Below are 19,198 nucleotides of genomic sequence, written 5' to 3'. Positions count from 1 at the left end.
CGCGGCCTGATCCCCTGGGCGCGGCAAGCGGCCGGGCCGCAGCAGCGAGAATGCGGCGGGGCGCGGCTGCGGCGGGCCGGGGCGCGGGCGTGGGGCCGGAGGACCCAGGCCGCGTTCTCCGCCCCCCGCGCCCCGGCCCCGCCCCCCTCCCCGCGCGTCCCGGCGGCCAGAGGGTTAAGCGCGCGGGGGGCGGGGCCGCAGCGAGGCCGGCGCGCGGAGTGCGGGCCGCGGGTGGGGAGGGGGCTGCGGCCGGGGGCGGTTCCGGGCGGCGGGGGCGGGGGCGGGCGGAGGAAGGGGGCGGGCCCCAGAAGTTGTTGGGCGGTAGGCCGGCGGGCGGGAGGGCGAGCGGGGCAGCGGGCCGGCGGGCGGACCGGGCCGGGGCTGGAGAAGTTTGCGCGGCGGCTCGAGAGCGCAGGGTGCGGGCCCCGCCGGCCGCTGCGCGCCCGCTGCCATGGCTTTCCGCAGGAGGACGAAAAGTTACCCGCTCTTCAGCCAGGAGTTCGTCATCCACAACCATGCGGACATCGGCTTCTGCCTGGTGCTCTGCGTCCTCATCGGGCTTATGTTCGAGGTGAGCGAGACTGGGGAGGGGGTGCCCCTCTCGTGCGTCGGCCGGCGTAGCCCTGCAGTTCCTGCGGGTCCTCGTCAGAGCCGGGGCGCCTGGCTGCCATGCACACTCTCTGCACCCCGGCTTTGTGCACTCTACGCCCCCTTGGCCTCCTGGTCAGCCCGGACGCTACCCCTCAGCTCTGCGCCCTGCCAGCCTTGCCCTGCTCTGCCGCCCCCTTGAGCACCCACCCTATCCTGCAGCGCACTCTGCAGCCCTGGATCCTAAGCCTGGCCTCGAACCAACCGCAGCGCTGCCACCCTGGCCCGACCAGTGGGATTTCCTTTCTGGTGTGTCCGGGAGCCTCCCAGACCCGCGGTCGTTGCACAATTCCCCCTCCCAAGCGGTGGCTGCCAGCTCCTCTGGGCTTTTACAGTGGGAGGGACCCTGACCCTTTTCCACGTCCCACCTGGTTTTCCAGGTCTTATGCATCCTCGTGTCTGGAACGTGCTGGGGGTGTTCACGTGTGGCCCAGACCCCATCCCAGCGGTGCCTTTCTGCCATCCTCCTCTCCCCCCCCCTTTGTTTTTTGCCGTTGCCTAAAAGGCCAGGTTTCATATACCCTTTATTACCCTGTGGAGTGTTCCTTTAGATCCATCTGTAGTGGACCCAGAGCTTCTGCCCCTGTTAGAGGGGCAAGTAGAGGGAGAAGGATATTCTCTGCTTTTAGGGGAAAGGTGATTCTCTCAGAGCTGTGGGAGTCAGAGGGTGGAGAGGGTGGGGTCCTACCCGGGACAGCTAGGCCTCACCAAGCAGAGAGTTTTAGTAAGCCCACTGGGGGGGTCAGAATCCAAGGGAATGACTCTCTGTTTCGGAGAGGGAGAAAAATGTGATCTCCAAAGTGGGAAGAACTGGAGAAAAGTGAGTATAGAGCTTGCTGTGGTGTATCTTGTCTCAAGAGTGAGATTATGTGAGTGACACTCCCCTCCCTCTCACGGGTCTCCTTTGAGGCGTGCCTGGTCCTCCCTGCCCGGTTGTGTTGCTTATCTGCATTCTCAGGGATGGGTGAGGAAGCTGTAACCGTTTATAAACGACCTTGGAGATGGAGGATTCCTAGTGTGGCTAATTTCTCCTTCAGTGTTCCTCTCTCTCTGGGTTCCCTGTCTCCTCTCTAAGGATGACAAGGGGTCTACCTGGCCCTGAAGCTGCCCTCAAGCTGGGGACATTTTCATGGTGGTGAGTCAGGGTTGGATGTGTGAATGCGTCCTTGCCTGGGCTTTGGGGTCTGTAGGAATTAAACCCAGGACCAGGATTGAGGTCTGCACTCCAGATTTTGCTAGTGCTCCTCCACTTCTGTCCCTCCCTCCTTCCTTCTCCCACCCCCACAGCTCTTATGGCATAGTCACCCTGACTTTGTCAAGCCAGGCGTGTCCCTGGGTCCCCATCTCTGCTCTATCACTAGTCGGACTGAAAAATTGACTGCAGCCTCAGTTTCCCCTTGGCGAAAGAGGTTAGTAAAACCTGTCTTCCTCACAAGGTTATTGGAAGGTTTAGCTGAGATCATGTAAGCAGTAAAAGCCAGAACAGATTCCACAAATGTGAAAACACGTCACTTGCTGCTGAAACCCTGTTACTATTGATCATAGTACTAGCTTTAATGAAATAAGAATTTTGTTTTGTGCAGCCCATACCCTCAGTATCTATTTGCTGTCCTCTGTTGGAAGAGGCCTCCCAGTGCCGTGTCACCAGTCTTGGAGGGTGTGGTTGGAAAGACACACGTGACAGCTGTAGACCTCTTAGCCGCACGTTCTTCAGCCAATGGGGTCTCTTGCATAGCTTGTGCCTCTCCGCTGTGTTTCAGGCAATTGCTAAGGTTCGTGGCTCTGTGGGTTTTATCTTTGCTTAAAAGAGCTGTTTAGGGTTTGAGCTCAGTACCTCCCTCCCTCTCCTGCCGTCAGTCTTGTAGAAAGTCCTATGCATAAAACCTGGAACTTTGTGGGAGTTGAAAAGTGCTAGGAGCCCTTAACTCCCACTACTTGACAGAAGAAGAAGGTCCAGGATGGAGGAAATAAAGAAAATGCCTTCCCCCATTCCCCGTCTTGGGATTAGCCTGGGGAGTGTGGAAAGGGCCCTGGCCAAAATGCCCTGTGGACTGACCCCCTCTTCCCACCACTCTCTATCTGCAGAAGCTTAGATCTGCCCCGGTTGGGCTTCCAGGGCAGGGCACCTTTTCTAGAAGGAGCATCGGAGGTACATTGTGGGATTGTCGATGTATGCTGGTATGTGATAGAGAGGCCAGGCCCAGAGCTCCTTTATGAAGGATGCGTGTTCTGCTGTGTTCACCACAGAGGTCCTTGTTGTCCATGCCTAACAACTGACCATGGTGGGAGGAGAGTCAGGTTTTTGGAGCTCTGCTCTCCCTATCAAATGAGAGCAGAAGTAGCTCAGTTAGTCCTAGGGACCTCAGAGAGACACACGTGGGCATCTTCACATTTGGAGTAAAGCCAGGGGTGGCACCTCATAACCCAGCACAGGACTCAGTAGATATTACTTAGGGTCTTCTGGGTTCTCCCCTGGAGGTGTGGTGTATTTGAGGGATGCATATGAGGGAGACAGTCCAGCACTTAACAAGCTTTTTCCTAGAAGTGAGAACAGAAGGAGGTGGAAAGGGAAGGGGGAGACAGGGAGAGAGGATGTCAGGCTCTTGGGTTTCTAATTTGGGCAGGGCTAGAGTTCCTTCATTCAGAAGCTGAGTCAGGAAAACACAGTTATGATTCTTCCCACAAAGAGTGACTCTCCTGGCCGCTCCTCCCTCTGGGGTCCCCCGCCCAGCCTCTGCCAATGAGCTGGACCCCTCTGCCTCCACCGCAGGCAGCCACAGCCCCTGGCCTTCTGACTGGTCTCCATCTCACCCGTGCCTTACTCCTCCCAAACTCACCCTCAGCTCGCCAGCATTTGGGGGCTTCCAGTCCCCCCCCTCCCCAAGGACCCTGGGACTTCAGTTCTATCGCCTGGGAGATGATGACTCCAGATTTCCTCCCTGGGGATCACTTCCTTTGGGGAACACACACGAAAGTGCCCCTCCCTCTTCCTCCTGGTTTAGTTTTGGGCCGTCCTAAAATTCCTTCTCCCATTTCCAAGGCAGGGGGCAGGTTCTCCGCCCTGCACTCAGGTTTTCTTTCCATTCTGCAAGGCTGTTTGGAATAGAGCTGTTCTGTGCAGCCACAGCACTTGGCTAAAAAATGTCAGGAATGTGGAGCTTTATTTTCCCCCTCCTTCCCTTCCAGCTTTCTCTTTCTTAACTCTGCTTTCGGGGGAGTTGGTGCAAGTGGGAGTTTTCTACCCAGCGGTTTGGGTTCTTCAGTCCTGGCTGCGGTGGAGTCCGGCCTGACCCTCCTTCAGGGTGTGGGCGGCCAGCTGGGGGGTGTGTGTGTGCGTCAGATCTGAAAGCAGCCTTCCCCTCCCCTTTCCCTTTGCTTTCCAGTGGCCTGTTCAGTGCCACGTTTCAAACTGAACCAGGCAGGGGAAGAGGAACACTCTCTCATTAGTGAATGGAGAATGAGAAAAAGGCGGGGGTGTGTGTGTGTGTGTGTGTGGGTAACTTCGAACAGAGAGGAAGCAATTATACATTACCTCTAAAATGTCATTTTGAAACAGAAACTTTTTTGTTGGTTTTAAAGCTCATTTGCAGGCTCTGCCAACTCTGTGGCAAGGACATGTTTCTAAAATTCTAGGCCTGTCCTTTGTAGGTTCGGTTCCCAGTTTGGTCTGCGATGACTTTAAGGGTTCAGGACCCAGAGACCTTTTCCAGTGGTGGCTGGTTTTGCTTCTTCTGGAGGTGGCTGTTGTAGGGCTCCCTTCTTCCCCGTTCCTGACGCCGTGATTGACTTGTCAGAATGATGAGTCTGCCGCATGTATGGTGAGAGTCCTGTTAGCACGTGGGCGCCGTGGCACCTGTTCACATCAGCCCAGACATACATGTGGGCATTCTAACCTGAAGCCAGGCTGCTGGTCCTGCCCACGTATTAGCATTGGGAGACAGTTCTGCTTCTTTCGTGTTTCTATGAAGAAGAGGTATGTAAATCTCACAGACCTGCATCTGTGGACGTCGGTTATCTCTTCTCATGTGCTTTTGAAGATGTTTCTCTGCCAGCTTTTACAGCTTTTGACTTTATGCATCATCCTCCCTAGGCTCTGACACCGTCCTTCAGTCGTGTTCTAGAGAAATTAGTCCAGGGAAACTGAGAAGGGTGACTTACTCTCTGGGGTGCCCTTGTTCTGTGGTTGGATTTCTACACGCATCGCCCCGTGATCTGAGCAACGGAGCAGAAATTTGGAGCTAGTTTTCCTGATTAAGCCTCAAGTGTTAAGCCTCGCCTATGGGACATAATGGCCCATCAGCCATCCCTGTGTCTTTCCTTGGCCAAAATATGATATCCAGAAAGGTGGCGTTGATCAGTTAGTGAGTTTTTGACCCTTACTTGGAGACGAAGGCTGAGACCCGTAAAAATGCCTGGCACTGTGCCCGGCCCATGAACTCTTGATTGATCGCCTCAATGACCACGCCGATCGCTGCTGTTCTTGGCTTCTTTGCTGGGTCTGTGAGCACACCTCCCACCATCACACTGGCTCATTGGGGCACCGGGGCTGCATTTCATTTTGGACATGACATGTGTTGCCCTGAGACCTGGCCTCCACGGTTTCCAGTGCTGGCCATTCGCTCACCAAAGGGGATTTTTGCTCTACACTGGGTCCCTCTTTTCCCTAGGGTGCCTGGGGGAACGGCTGCTCTTGGGAGAACATCTCTTTCCTCTCTGACATCCATCTCATTAGAGCAAGCGTTTGTGGGTCTCTGGGCAGCCACCGTCCGCCGTGTGGAGGAGTCAGAACCGTGAGGAGACCGTCCCACACGCTAAATAGATGCCCCTTTTCTCTTGCTCGCTCCGTCGTCTGCGCTCTCCCTGGCTGGTTTCTCGGGGGCACTGTCCGGACCAGTCACAACAGAGCTCCTCAGTCCAGACTGTTTGCAGAGTGCATGTGTTGCTATGGTGAAAACTTCACTCTGGCAGGCATGAGCTCCCTGCTCCGTCGTGGGCAGGGGCCCCAGAAATCACTCCGTGGCAGAGCTGATGTACCTCCCCTTCCCACCCTGGTAAATGACGAAGCCAGAGGGTTGGTAAGACCAGATTAGAGTTCCCAAATGACAGAAGTGCTTTCTAATCAGCGAGAGCGCTCTTAGCAGGCTGTGATGGGAAACTGCACGGATCTTGTCTCTTCACCTTTTCATCCAGCCCTGTGTATCTGGTATCCCTTGCTACTTAATGGTTAAAGAAAGGGGATGGGGTGGGGGGGGAAGTAGGAAAAGAAAACAGTAAAACTACTAACATGGCTCCTGGCACAGCCCTTCTTATTTCACAAGCAGACCTTTATCTTTTAGATAGTCTGTTGCTCTGCCTTGATTTACCTCCGCTGTCTCAAGTGTCCCAAGTAGAGGAGACCCCAGCCCAACCTCGTCACAGCTGGTTGGCGTGGCGAGTTCACTGCTTGGTTTAAAGAGCTTTGCAGGCAGCTCCTCTGGCCAGGGTAGGTTCACACAGTGTTCCTTGCTTTTCAGCAGAGGAAGTGGAGCCAGATTGGGGGGGGTGGTCTGAGGCCTCTGAAACCCTCTGGTGAGTTTGTGGGAGCCCGGGGTTAGGTGAGGCGCTGCTCTGTGGCTCTCCGCCCGAGCCACGTTGCCTCTTGACGGGTTCCCTCATTTGTCTCGAGGGGATGGCAACACTTTACATCTGTGAAATGCTTTACTAGCCTCACCCTGTAATCTGGATGGTTTATGGGGGTTGTCATAGCCATCCAGAGCCTGGCTTCCAGAGGAGAGACTTGGCCAAGGACCATTCCCTCCGAGTTACAGCTGGAGCCAAAAGTTGGAGTCTGGCTCACATTTAGAGCTCAGCCCTAATGCTTCCATGAACAGGGAGTCTATGGAATGTAGCCACAGGCTGCTTTATTTTTCTTTGTCTGAGTGGAATCTGTTTATTACCTGGAAGTAATGTCTGCAGGTCATTGTTCCACTTGGAGGCGTTTCTGCCTGGAACAGTCTCTGAAATGTGCATCTCCCTGAGAGAGACTACAGAGAAGAACCCAGACGTGTGTATCACATGTGAACACAGGCGAACGGGCAGGGGCTTTACCTACCGTGAAAGTTACTGCCTGTCGTTAGCTGACATCTGGGTAAGCAGAGCTGCGTCTGGCTGCTCTTTTTTCCCCAGCCTTATCCTCAAGTTAATATTGTGGCCATCGCTCAAGGGCATATCTTTCCTTCGCATTTCACGAGTTGAAGGGCTAGAGGGAAACCTAGAAGTCATTTACTATGTTTATAAAAAAGGAAAATAAGACTCTCAGAGGTTGGGAGATTTGCCCAGGACAGTAGAGGAAATTTTTGCCAAATGTGGGGCTTGAACCTACATCTTCTGACTCAAGTCTAGGGAATTTTCTACACATCTGCCCACTGGAATTCTCGATGGTACCTTTGAATGCAAGGGTATGTGAGGAAGCTTGTAATTGATAGATCTCTCTTAAGTGTGCTACGTTCCTTAATTTGGCAGCTGTTTGTTGAATTCCTGCCGTGTGCCTCTGTTGAGCTCTGGGAATGCAGATGAATAAGGTGGGGTCCTTGTCCTCAAAGAGGTCACCGCGTGGTAGCTTAAAGCTGGTAAACTATTCGTGGAGGGGACTCAGGTCTTGAACTCGATGTAAGTGGCAGGTGCGGCTTAAAGACAGACTGTTGGGTCTCAACCTCAAGCCACTGCTGTTGGTAGAAGAGGGTGGTTTATTAAATTGAGACCCAACACCGTGAGTGTGGGGTTGTCAGTCATTAGAGGACAAAAGTGGTGGTCATTTCTAGACAACTTGTGAGGCACAGCTGGTACTCTTGTGCTTTATAGCTTTGAGAATAAATGAACTGACCAAAGGCTGGGCGTGTGTGTGTGTGTGTGTGTGTGTGTGCGTGCATGTGCACAGATGTGATTTCTAGTACTAGGAGGTCTTAATTTTTTTTTAAGATTTATTTATTTATTTGAGAGAGAGCACGAGTGTGTGAGCTGTGGCAGACAGAGGCAGAGGGAGAGAGAGAATCTCAAGCAGACTCCCTGCAGAGCACGGAGCTTGATCCCAGGACCCTGAGATCTCGACCTGAGCCAAATCAAGAGTCAGATGCTTAACCGACTGAGCCACCCAGGCGCCCCTAGGAGGTCTTTATTGATTGAGGTTAGGAGAACTCTTCCATATTATTTCTTAAGATTTTTTACCATCAAATTCTAACATGATCTGAAATGTTCCTTTTGGGTTAATGGAGGTGATGGTCATGCCTGGGGTAAGAAGGACATAATACTCTGAGCCTCAGTTGCCCTGTCTTTGAAGTAGGGAGAGGATTTTCTTTTTTCAAAGATTTTATTTATTTATTTGACAGAGAGAGAGACAGCCAGCGAGAGAGGGAACACAAGCAGGGGGAGTGGGAGAGGAAGAAGCAGGCTCCCAGCAGAAGAGCCTGACATGGGGCTCGATCCCAGAGCGCTGGAATCACGCCCTGAGCCAAAGGCAGACGCTTAACGACTGAGCCACCCAGGCGCCCCAGGGAGAGGATTTCTTAATAAAGCTCCTGAAGTTTGCAAAAGCAGAGTATTTTTTTTTTTTTTACTTAATTTATTCATTTTATTATTTTTTTCAGTAGGCTCTATGCCCCACGTGGGGCTCAAACTCATGACCTGGAGATCAGGAGTCTCATGCTCTACTGGCTGAGCCAGCCAGGTGCCTCAGGGCAGAGTATTATGACTCGGTTTTTTCCTTCATTTTTATTATAAATGTGTAGATACTCTGTTTTTATGAAGAGTTTTAAAAAGAGACTTTGTAGTGACCCACCACTATCAGGAAGATTTCTGTGACTTCTGGGGAGGCAGAAGGGTGTACCTACTTTAAGACAAAAGATAGAGATGTGATTTTTACAAATATGCTTCTCCTTTCTCTGTTGCCGCCCCCCCCCCCCCCCAAAACACACACACTCGCTTTGAAAAATGCACAGGATCATACTCGTTAGTCAACAAGTGTTTACAGTCTGGTCTGTGTGCCTGGTACAGTGTGGGATCTGCCAGAAGATAGCGTTGGGAGTTGGTGAGAATGTGGCTTCAGGTTTAGACGTACCAGGGATGTATTATCGACTCCTTTCCTGAATGTGAAGAGCAGTCTGGGGGCTCCTTCCCTGAAGGAGCAATCCGGGGGTAAGCAGGCCTCCCCTCCAGCAATTCCTGGAGTCCTGCAGGAAATCACCAGGCTCGCTTCACAATGCCTGGTTTCCTGCTGAGAATTGCTTGGAACTTGGAGCAGAATTGAGCTTTTCAGACCCAACATTTCTGGAGTTTAGAGCATGTGTAGTTTGTAGTCTGACTTTGCACCGGATCAACTTTTGACCTCTTGGGCAAGGAACCACTTGTACGTATGGATTTTGTGACTGTGGCCTGGAAGGTGGAAAGGAATGATTGATAGCTGTTTATTTGTTTGTTTTTGTTTGTTTGTTTTTAAGTTGCAGTTTGCTCTCTGGTTGGCATGAAGTATGAGCACATGCTCCTCTTCCAGAGTCCTCGAGGCTTGAGTCCTGACCCGGGCATGGAGGCGTGTGGTGGCGAGGGCGGGGGACTAAGACCTGGTGGCCTGGATTCTCCCCTGGGCTTTGCCACTAAATAGCTACGTGGCCCATGCAAGCCCCTCAGCTCTCGGGGCCCCACTTGCTTGCTGGGGTGTCAACTGTTATGTGGCTCAGTCATGCCATTTCCACGTGGTTACACAGAACAGGGCTGGGGAATGTGTATATGACTTAAGCTGCCAGTCAGAATTGGGAGGGGAGGGGAGGAGGCATCTTCCCCCCAGCCACGTAGGTTTAGGATTAGTCAGACTAAAGTTGGACCTCCAGTAGGTTAAGCTGTCTCAATTTCTAATCTTGGTTTCCTTTCTTATTTGAGTTGAAAATCAGCTCCTAGCCTAAATTTGGATTTGATGTGGAACCAGTGTTGGGGAAGGAGAAAATCCTCCTGTTAGAAAGGAATCATCTGGGGTCGGGGGAGAGGGTAGGCTTTGTTTGTGATTTTCATGCCATAGGCCCCATGGCCTTTCCAAGGCCGCCCAGGGGACTGGGGAAGAGCAGGAAGAGTGGCCGCTGTCTTCTGCCCTGCCCTGTGGGTTTTACCATTATGGTCCTCTGAGTGTGCTCTGGGGCCCTGGCCTGGAGCAGATCCTCATTCTCAGTGACGTGCTTGTCACATACACACGGGCACTCACTCATCTGTGGCTTATTTATTTATTTTTCTCAGATCAGTAGGGTGAGCCTGCATCCGGAACCTGACCTGTGATCTGCTCTCATCCCCCGCCCCCAGCAGTGCTCTCAAGGCTTTGCCCGGCCAACTGCAACCACTGCTCCTGCAAGCTCCCACTTCACGGGGAAACCTCTTCCACCACTTGGACCAAATAGCACGTTTTCTTCCTCAAACTTAGGAGAGTGAATTAAACCCAGTGCAGGGTGGAGAAGAGGTTGTGAGAGAGGCCGCAATGCTTTATGACCTCCTTCTGGTGCCTGGTGTCAAGTAGGAGTTACCCATTACCCTGTTACATCTTCTGTTGGAAACATCTGTGTTTAGCTCACCAAAAGTAGTCCACACTTGGGGACGACACACTTGTGTCCATATCCAGCAGGTGGCCACCCTCCACGTGTGGCTGTTCCGATTCACCAACATGAAGTGAAATGAAAAGTTCAGTTCCTCGGTCACACTAGCCACAGTTGACATCTCAGTAGCACAGATATAGATAGAGGGTTTCCATGACCGCAGAAAGTTCTCTCGGACCCCAGTGGGGCCCACGTTGCTTTCTGAGTGCTCGTTTCTGTTTGCTTTTGTAGTAATAAGCAGTATCGTGTGGTGAGGTGCTGTGGGGGAACCGTCAGAGGCCCCATATCACCGCGGCTAAGGTCAGGGTTCTACTTCTGGTTCTATTTTGGTTTGCCATGTCTTCTTGGTAAATGGTTTCACCTCTCTGTGCTGTAGTTTACTCATTAGTAAAAATATGCCACGGAGTTGTTGGGAGGATTAGAAGTATTGATCTAAAATATGTCAGAAATGTTGATATAAATATAGCACTTGAAGGGAGGCCTGGCGCAGGCTGGGTACCCAATACCAGCTACCTGCTGTTCTTACTACACTCGGACAGCCTTGCGGTGACACCTTGACTCTGCAGAAACCCCCTTTGTGGCTGCCTTCTCTGTTTGGAACGGAGCTGAGAAATAGGATGGCATGGGGAGGACGTAGGGAAGAGGGGCTCCCAGAGCAGCCCAGGGATGGCCCCACACCGATGTCCTGACACTGCACTGAGGCTAGCCGCTCGGGCTCTGACCCCTGCTCAAAGCCCACCTGCATTTACTTTTCTTTTCTTTTTTTTTTAAAGATTTTATATATTTATTTGACAGAGAGAGAGACAGCCAGCGAGAGAGGGAACACAAGCAGGGGGAGTGGGAGAGGAAGAAGCAGGCTCCTAGTGGAGGAGCCCGATGTGGGGCTCAATCCCAGAGCACCGGGATCACGCCCTGAGCCGAAGGCAGACGCTTAATGACTGCGCCACCCAGGCGCCCCTGCATTTACTTTTCACACAGTTATATGAAGCTTGGTTATCTGGTTCCAAGATTATAGAAGAAAGAATAAGTTAAAATGGGGTAGCCGACAGCTGGGAGGACTATCCATTACGAAACGCTTAAGAGTCCTAAGAAGTGAAAAAACAAACAACCCTGCGTACTTGGTGTCACTTAGTATCCGCACAATTGCTGTAGATTTCAAGGTTACCGTGATAGACCAGCGCAGTGCAGCGCTTGATAATAACGATTATCTGCACAGAAAGTAGAAGGTCTACAGTATGCTCACAAACATTTTTATTTTTTTAATTTTCATTTATTTTTAAAGATTTATTTGTGTGTTTATTTGAGAGAGAGAGAACACACGCAGAGAGGAGAGGCAGAGACAGAGGGAGAACCAGACTCCCCGCTGAGCAGGGAGCCCAGTGCCGGTCTGATCCCAGGACCCTGAGATCATGACCTGAGCCGAAGGCAGACGCTTAACCAACTGAGCCACCCAGGCGCCCCTCTCACAAACATTTTTAGAAACATTTCTGTCCACAAGGATTAATGTTAAAGTTTCAATACCTCAATCTTTAGCAATAGGGAAGATTTGGATATCCAGAATGACTCAACCCCAGAAATTTCTGGCAAGCCGTAGTTTTTTTTAATAGCCCTGAAATAAAAAGGCAAAGTTGATCTGCTGTACAGTGTATGTTCTTACCCAAGAAATGTGGAAGACACCTTTTTGACATTCTTATCATCTAGCCTGGGAAATACCTTCATTCAACACTATTCGACCACCTGCCATTCAGTTTTCTTTTTCTTTTTTTAATCATTCAGTAAGTACACCTATTTTGTGCAAGATTCCGAAATCTGAAGTGGAAGCCAGCTGACATATTTGCTGACATGACTTGCTCTCCTGTGGTCATTTTTTGGAGCTTCGAAACAAAGAAAATGAGATGCTTCCCGGTCACTGTTCCTTGAGTTTCATGGGTCCAGACATTCCGGGCTGACAACTGTGGCCTTGTCAGATTGTCAGTGGCCACTTCCCACACCTTTAGCCTGCAGCTGTAGCCAAGTGTAACTTGACCAGTGTTGCTGGCTTCTCAGTCCCACCAGTTGGGTTGTTGCTCACATGGCTCAGTGGATATGAATCTGGATTGAGTTCGTTCTGATTTCTGGCCTCCTTTTTCTATAAACATTGATGAAAGAGTGCTTTTTTGTGGGGCGTTGTTCTAGATGCTGGGAGCACAGGGGAAGGACATGTTGCCCAATTACAGGGAGCAACCTTACCACGTAATAAGGGAGACGGATAAAGGGAAGCCAGTACAGTCTCTCAGTGATGAGCCCTCCAGTTAAGCTGCCATATTGGTCTTCAGTGTCTAGCATGCAGTGGTGTTCACTAAGTAGAGGGGGGCTTGCCCAGAATAAGGGTAAGTGGGAGTTGGGCCAGGCCAGGGAGAGAAGAGGAGGCGAGAGGACACTAGACAAGGGGATCAGCTCGGCCTCGTGCGTGAGTGCACAGCTGGGGATGGCATGAAGCGTGTGTGTACTCAGCAGGCTCGTGTCCTAGGATGCTCCGGAGGAGGTTGAAAACGAAGGGTCTGGTCAGGAGGTTGTGGCACTGATCCTTGTGAGAACTGCCCCCCGCTCCGAAATTTCAGTCTTCACCCCAGCCAGGAGGAGGGACCGGGATCCCCACATCTGAAATCTCTGATGTTGATTCAGAGGCTGCTGGAACGGCAAGGCCTCTTCTCTCCCAGTTTTCTTTCCCCGAGCACTCCGTGGGACACAGGCAGGCAGCCCGGGCAAGGACAGCTAAAGCTGGGAGAGAGGAACAGCCTTTCTGTAGACCTTATTGTGACCCTGAGGCATGCATTGATGGGATGTTGCCCTTGAACATGAATATCATTGTTTTACGGTCTCGTGTTGCCTTTGCATTATCACTGACGCGTCCTTTGAACTTATTTAAAAGGTATTGTTTGCATCTAATATGATTTCTAATTTTTTAAAAAGTAGAGAGGGCCTCAGCTAATGGAACATCTTTTTTCTCTGCCTGTTGTTGTTGTTATTATTATTATTGTTATTATTTTTTAGCCAAATCGGCCATGAGGCGGCTTGCAGTCAAGTACTGTGGCCTTACCTAAGGAAGCTGGTTCTGTTCCAGTGTTCAGGGGAGTTGGAGGGAGGGGGAATTTCTTTTGCAGAGGCTTTTCTAGAGATAGGTGAGGTGAGGATGGACATGTGGGGTTCATTGGAGGACAGAGGAAGGTAGGCATAGCCCGTATGGAGCATTTCATTGGCCAAGTTATCGAGCACTCAGTGTATACTAGAGTCTATACCCGTATTGTGTCAGGGAGTACCTGACGGGGGTGTCAGGGAAGAATTCTTTGAAGTGATCTGTCCTGTGCCTCCCATCTGTAAACTTTCGCAGACCCTAGAAACAGATGCAATGAGACTTGCCCTTGTCTGATTTCTAGCACCTTGTTTGAACCCTGGAGGGTCTTCTTACCAAGGCCTGTTGGGGATTGTCCACGATTTTATTAAACAGCCCCTGCCCCCGCGAGAGGTTGATGTTGTCTCCGGAGGAGAGAGAGAAAACAAGGGCATGTGTCGGGACAGAAACCCACAGTGATCATTTCTCCCTTGCCTTGTCCACCGCGTCGAAGTCCCAGCGGTTTTACCCCTGGTTTGCTCCCAAGCGCCCTCTGACACTTAACTGTTCTTGGGTCTTAGCTCAGACCCCTGAATGGTTATGTGGGTTCTAGCTTGGACCTCAGCCCCTTGTCTCCTCTCTGGTCCCTTTCCACAGAGCTACCACTGATGGTCCTCAGACACAGAGCTGAGCCTGGGGCTCCCTTACTTCAGATCCTTCCATGGTGCCACCTAAAGTCCGGGCTGCTTAACATGACGTTCTAGGCTCCCTCCAAGTCTGACCGGCCTTTGTCCTGGACCTCCTCTCCTCCTCACTCAAGCCCTGCCCCTGCCCTGCCCCCTCCCCTCCCCCCAGTGCAAACCACCTACCTGAGTTCCAGAACATTCTCTCTCTGTGCCTGCCTCCCGTATCACAGAGGCACCACCTGCCCCCTGCGTTGTCCCCGGCCCTTCTTCGCTAGCTGCGTTCACGCCTCCTTTCTGCCTGCCTCTGTATTTCTCTTGTTTATTCATGCAACCAGACTCAGACCGAGCATTTGCTCTCTGCCAAGCACTGTTCTTGGAGCTAGGATAAAAGATGAAAAGGTGAAGGTTCTGCTGTCACGGAGCCCAGAGTCCTTAGGGAGGTGACAGTGTCACTGCTGCTCTCGTGTGTAGGAGGTGCGCCGCGTGAGTCAGGGAGGGGAGCATAATTCTCCGGGGAGGATTAGGGACAGTTTGTGTGACAACGGAGAAGTTGTTTGAGCTGGGCCCTGTGGCTGAAGGGCATTGGCCAGGCAGAGAGTGGATGTGTGTAAAGGACGGAGAGGTGCAGGGGGTGATGTAGCAAGTGGCTCCGTGTTACCAAAGTGAGGTGGGGGCGGGGGTTACAGAAAGAAGTAATGGAAGATGAGTCTGGACTGGCAGGAAGGGTTTGGCCCATGCTGGCCCTTGTTCAAAAGTTTGGATTTACTCCTCAGCTCAGGTAATAGGGAGCCATTGAAGTTTTTGGAGCACAGAAGTGACTCCATCACATTTGTACTTGAAGGGTCACAGGCAGTAGGGCTGAAGCTTGCTCCTTGTATTTGCTGTGAGCTCCCTGAAAGGAAGGGGTTGCTTGACACTTTTGCAGTATCCCCAGCGCCTCTGTGTAGCTGGTGTGAACTGATGGAGGGTGGTCTAGTGCGCACACAGGGTAGTGTGTGTCTTGAACTGCCTTTCTGCTGCCGGTGGTCATTTGCAGCTGTTCTATCCATGCTGTCTCTTCAGGGTTCTTGGGTACCCAGTAAGAGACGCTCCTGAGCGTATTAGGAGTGCCTGCTGCTTCAGCGTGTGCGTGCAGGTAGGGAAGCTCTAATCCTAGCCATTTAACACTTGTTTTTTGAATAGGTAATATCTGGCAGTACAGTCACATGGTTCAAAAATCAAAAACATAAGAAAAAGAATACAATGAAAGTGTCCCTCCCTGGCCTCTTATCCAGCTCCCTTCCCCCGGCCCAGGTATCACTTTCATTAATTTTTGTGTATCCTTGGGTTTATTTATGCAAATCCAAGCAGCTATAAATTATATGATAGATTTTGCATATGTATGTAGTATACATATAGACATATACAATATACATATTATGTATATATATTATATATTATATATTATATATATATATGTGTGTGTGTGTGTGTGTATTCCTGTCCCCTTTCTTGTGCAAAACAAAGTCTGTTATCTATGCTGTTCTGCACCTTGTCGCCTTTGGTTAACAAGATATCCTGGAGCTCTTTCCATGTCAGTGCACTGAGAATTTTGTCAGGGCGGTCTAAGGTTGCATAGGCTTGCATTATGCAGGTTCGCTGTAATTCATTTAACCAGTCCCCTTTTGATGGCTACTTGGGTTGTTTCCAATTGTTTGCTCTTATAAGCAATGCTGTAGTGAATATCTTGGTACATAGGTCATTTTGTGCCTCTACAGCCATATATCTTGTAGCATATGTACCAGAAGTAGGATGATTGGGTCCAAGCATTAGTGCATTTGCATTTTTGATAGAAATGGACAGTTGTCCTTGTCCTAGTTAAGTAGCATGCTGAAACCAAGGAATCAGCCCCAGACTCTTTACCATGTATCACTGAAAATGTAATGCCAGTGTCACACTGATCTTGTTCAGGATACTCTCAGCAATGAGCACAGTGCCCGGCCGGTCACAGGAGTCAAATACTTGTTGGATTTCTAAAATTACATAGCTTGGCACGTTTGGGTAATGGGGGTTCTTCCCCATTGATTCTCTTTCAGCTCTTCTATGATGTCTTTCTCCTGTCTGGCCCTTTATACAAATATTTCTGTCAGGACACTCTCCTGCTTTTCCTTGGCCACTGTTCCTCATTCCTGAGGCCATAGCCCACTTTTTCCGGAATGCCCTCCTTTGCCCCCCCTGGGCGGGGTGCTTGCTTCTGCTCCAGCAGTCAGTTCTCTGGGCTCCCCTGTCACGGCTGTCATCGCCCTGCCTCTGTGGTGTGTGGCCTCGTCGCTCTCCAGGAGACTGCGAACCGCTAGGGCAGGAGAGAATCTTGCTCACCACGGTGTCTCCAGGACCCAGCAGGATACTTGGCATTTTGGCGGTTCTCCTATAATATTCTTGCGGTAAATACGTGGTGAAGCGGATAACCAGTTTTCAAAGGACTTCTGCATATTTAATTGATGTATAATTTGCATATCATAAAATTCACCCTTTAAAGTGTACGTTCAGCAGTTTTTAGTATATTCACCATGTTTTGCAACTGTCACTGTTATTTAATTCCAGAACATTGCCATCATCCCCCAAAGAAACCAGTTAGCAGTCACTTCCTGTCACTCCCCCCACCCCCAACCACTAATCTGCTTTCTGTTTGGATTTGCCTCTTCTGGACACATCATGTAAATGGAATCATGCAACACGTGGCCTTTTCTGTTGGCCTTCTTTCGTCTCACGTGATGTCGTCAAGGTTCATCCATGTCGAAGCTTGTGTCATTCCTTTTTATGACTAATAGCCCACTGTATGCAAGTACCACAGTCCGTATATTCCCTCATCGGTATGGGCATTTGGAACATGCATAATGCTGCTGCGGATATTCATGTGTAAGTTCTTGTGCGGACATAATATTTGCAGTTCTCTTGGGCCTGTGTCTAGGGGTAGAATTGCTGGGTCACCAAATACTTTTGATACAGGAAAGGAGCCAGGATCGGAACTATAATTTGAACAGTTCTTCTTTTGGATCTGAGAGTTGTGTCTATCTCAAGGGCCAGCATCGCCAATATTGCTCCTTCTCATCCAGGCTTCTCACGGCAGGGCTGCTATTGAGAGTTGCCTTTAATAGACTGTGGCTCAGTGATCATCTGTGATTCTGAGGCAAATATTGTCAGAGTTTGCACAACACAATTTCCTGAATTCTTACCATGTGCATTGTGCTTACTCTGCGGAGATGCCAAAACACACAGGACACAGCTCTGGCCCTAAAGTCGTCATTCATTTGAAAGAACCTAAATATCCATCTGTATTGAACCTATTGAGTAAATTACGGTGTGGTTGTACGGCGGAATCCTCCATAGCTGTTTAAGAGACTTAAGGTCAGTGCTTAGGTAATGACGTGGACTGATGGGTTAGGGAAAAATAGGTTGGAGATTAGTATGTACAGGGTGAGCCCGTTCTAATAAAAAACTTATGTTTATATATACACAGTCAAAATCTGGAAAGATCACAGAAGACTGTCAACATTTATTATGTCTCTAGGAGGTAGGTTATGGAAGACTTTAGCTTCCCAGTGTTACATGCTTCCCTTTAAAAATGTTTTACACGGGGTGTATAGAGCTTTTCAAACGTAATTAAACTCTTTGAGTTAATGAATAGAATTTGGTCAATTCTATTTTGGAAAAAGAACTCGAGATAAGAATTATATGAGAAAACACTAGGTATCAGAGTGAGATCTGACACTACACATCAGCATATGACTAAAGCTGAATAAATTTGTGAATAGTCTCATAAGCAGTGTACCCAGGGAGGAGAGGGCGCTGAGACTCTGGTAGCCAGGGGAGCATTGTGAAAGAAGGGCGGGTCTTTGCTTGGGCCTTAAAGGGTGGTGACATTTATATAGCACTTCACAGTTGGTGGGGCCAAAGAATAAATGTATACGGAGTGCTGTAATAAGTAAGCACTTCACCTGTCTTCTCTTATTCAGTCTGCACTCACCCTGTGGGGTCGATACCATGATTACTCCCATTTTGCAGATGAGAAAACTGAGGTTTAGAAAGACTAAGTAACCTGACCAGGCCGCATCGGTCATAATGTCAGAATCAAAATTCAAAGCCTTTTTATCTGACTTCAGAGCACGTATCCTATACTCCATTTTAAAGGGAAGGAGACACCGAGACCTACAAAATTCGCATCATTTGCCTAAGATCACACAGGAAACTGGAGAGCCAGGATCTGAACTCAGAAAATCCCACTGAAATCTGAGGGCGGTAGTGGGAGGTCGGGAGGTTCTGGGTCAGAGAGGTGTGTGAAACTCTGCATATCATGCCCCCTTCGGAGATTCACGTAGCATATAAACTTATTAAAGTAGCGTCCTACATTTCTGACCTACCTGACCATCTCTCTCAAGTAGTATTTAGTAACATCCCACAGATCTCACTGTGAAACACTGCCCTCCCATCCTGACAGGAGGCACGAGGGAAGGCAGGTTCGTGAACAGCTTTCTCTCTCAACTTTAATAAACAGGAGCTCCAGCTCTAAGGTCAAGGTTGGAAGTGTATGAGGAAGAGTGTATTTATTGGAATTAGTGGAGTGGAATTCCCTGGGTGGATTTGAGGCCACATCTCCACCCCCCTTACACAATTTATCGACCCTTCCTGCTTCAGAACACCTGGCAGAACTTACTAAGTGTCATATTTGCCATCTCTTTGTGACTTTTTGTCTCAGGAAATCAGGATCCACTGTTGATAACAGCTACCTCATTAAACCTTCCCCCATACTTCTTAAACTCAGATTACCCAACCCGTACTCGACCGAATTTCATAAAGTATTAGAATGAATGTGTGTCACCTCCCCTCCACCCCATAACAGGTACTATTGTGTTTTTCTAAAAACTGGTAAAATACTCATAACATAAATTTTACTCTGTTAACCATTTTCTAAGTGTATAGGTCAGTAGTGTTAAGTATATTCACACTGTTGTGCAGACAATCTCCAGAGCTCCTTTTAATTCATTCCACAACTGTTTATTGAGCAACTGCTCCTTGAAGGTGCCTGGGACACGGAGATGGTTGGGACACACTTTCTGTTCAGTCTGGTGAGGAACATGGATAAAAAACCCCGGTGGATTCAGTTCAGTATGGCCAGAGTCTTGAGGTGC

The 19,198-nt window shown here is 49.9% G+C and overlaps 1 protein-coding gene across 2 annotated transcripts in view; it reads left to right on the top strand.

The window, feature by feature from the left end:
- The first annotated feature begins 325 nt into the window (after positions 1 to 325).
- Positions 326 to 19,198, top strand: part of TRAM2 (translocation associated membrane protein 2) — an 81,750-nt gene continuing 62,877 nt past the window's right edge. For both annotated transcript variants that reach the window (XM_026507253.4, XM_026507251.4), the window contains exon 1: positions 326 to 571. In XM_026507253.4, the coding sequence (XP_026363038.2) occupies positions 452 to 571 (120 nt within the window). In that variant the 5' untranslated portion in view covers positions 326 to 451. The remainder of the gene's footprint in view (positions 572 to 19,198) is intronic.

The sequence above is a fragment of the Ursus arctos genome, unplaced genomic scaffold (assembly GCF_023065955.2).
Source record: "Ursus arctos isolate Adak ecotype North America unplaced genomic scaffold, UrsArc2.0 scaffold_29, whole genome shotgun sequence".
Taxonomy (NCBI): domain Eukaryota; kingdom Metazoa; phylum Chordata; class Mammalia; order Carnivora; family Ursidae; genus Ursus; species Ursus arctos.
The sequence above is the reverse complement of the archived record's forward strand: the minus strand, read 5'-3'. Positions and strand labels throughout refer to the sequence as shown.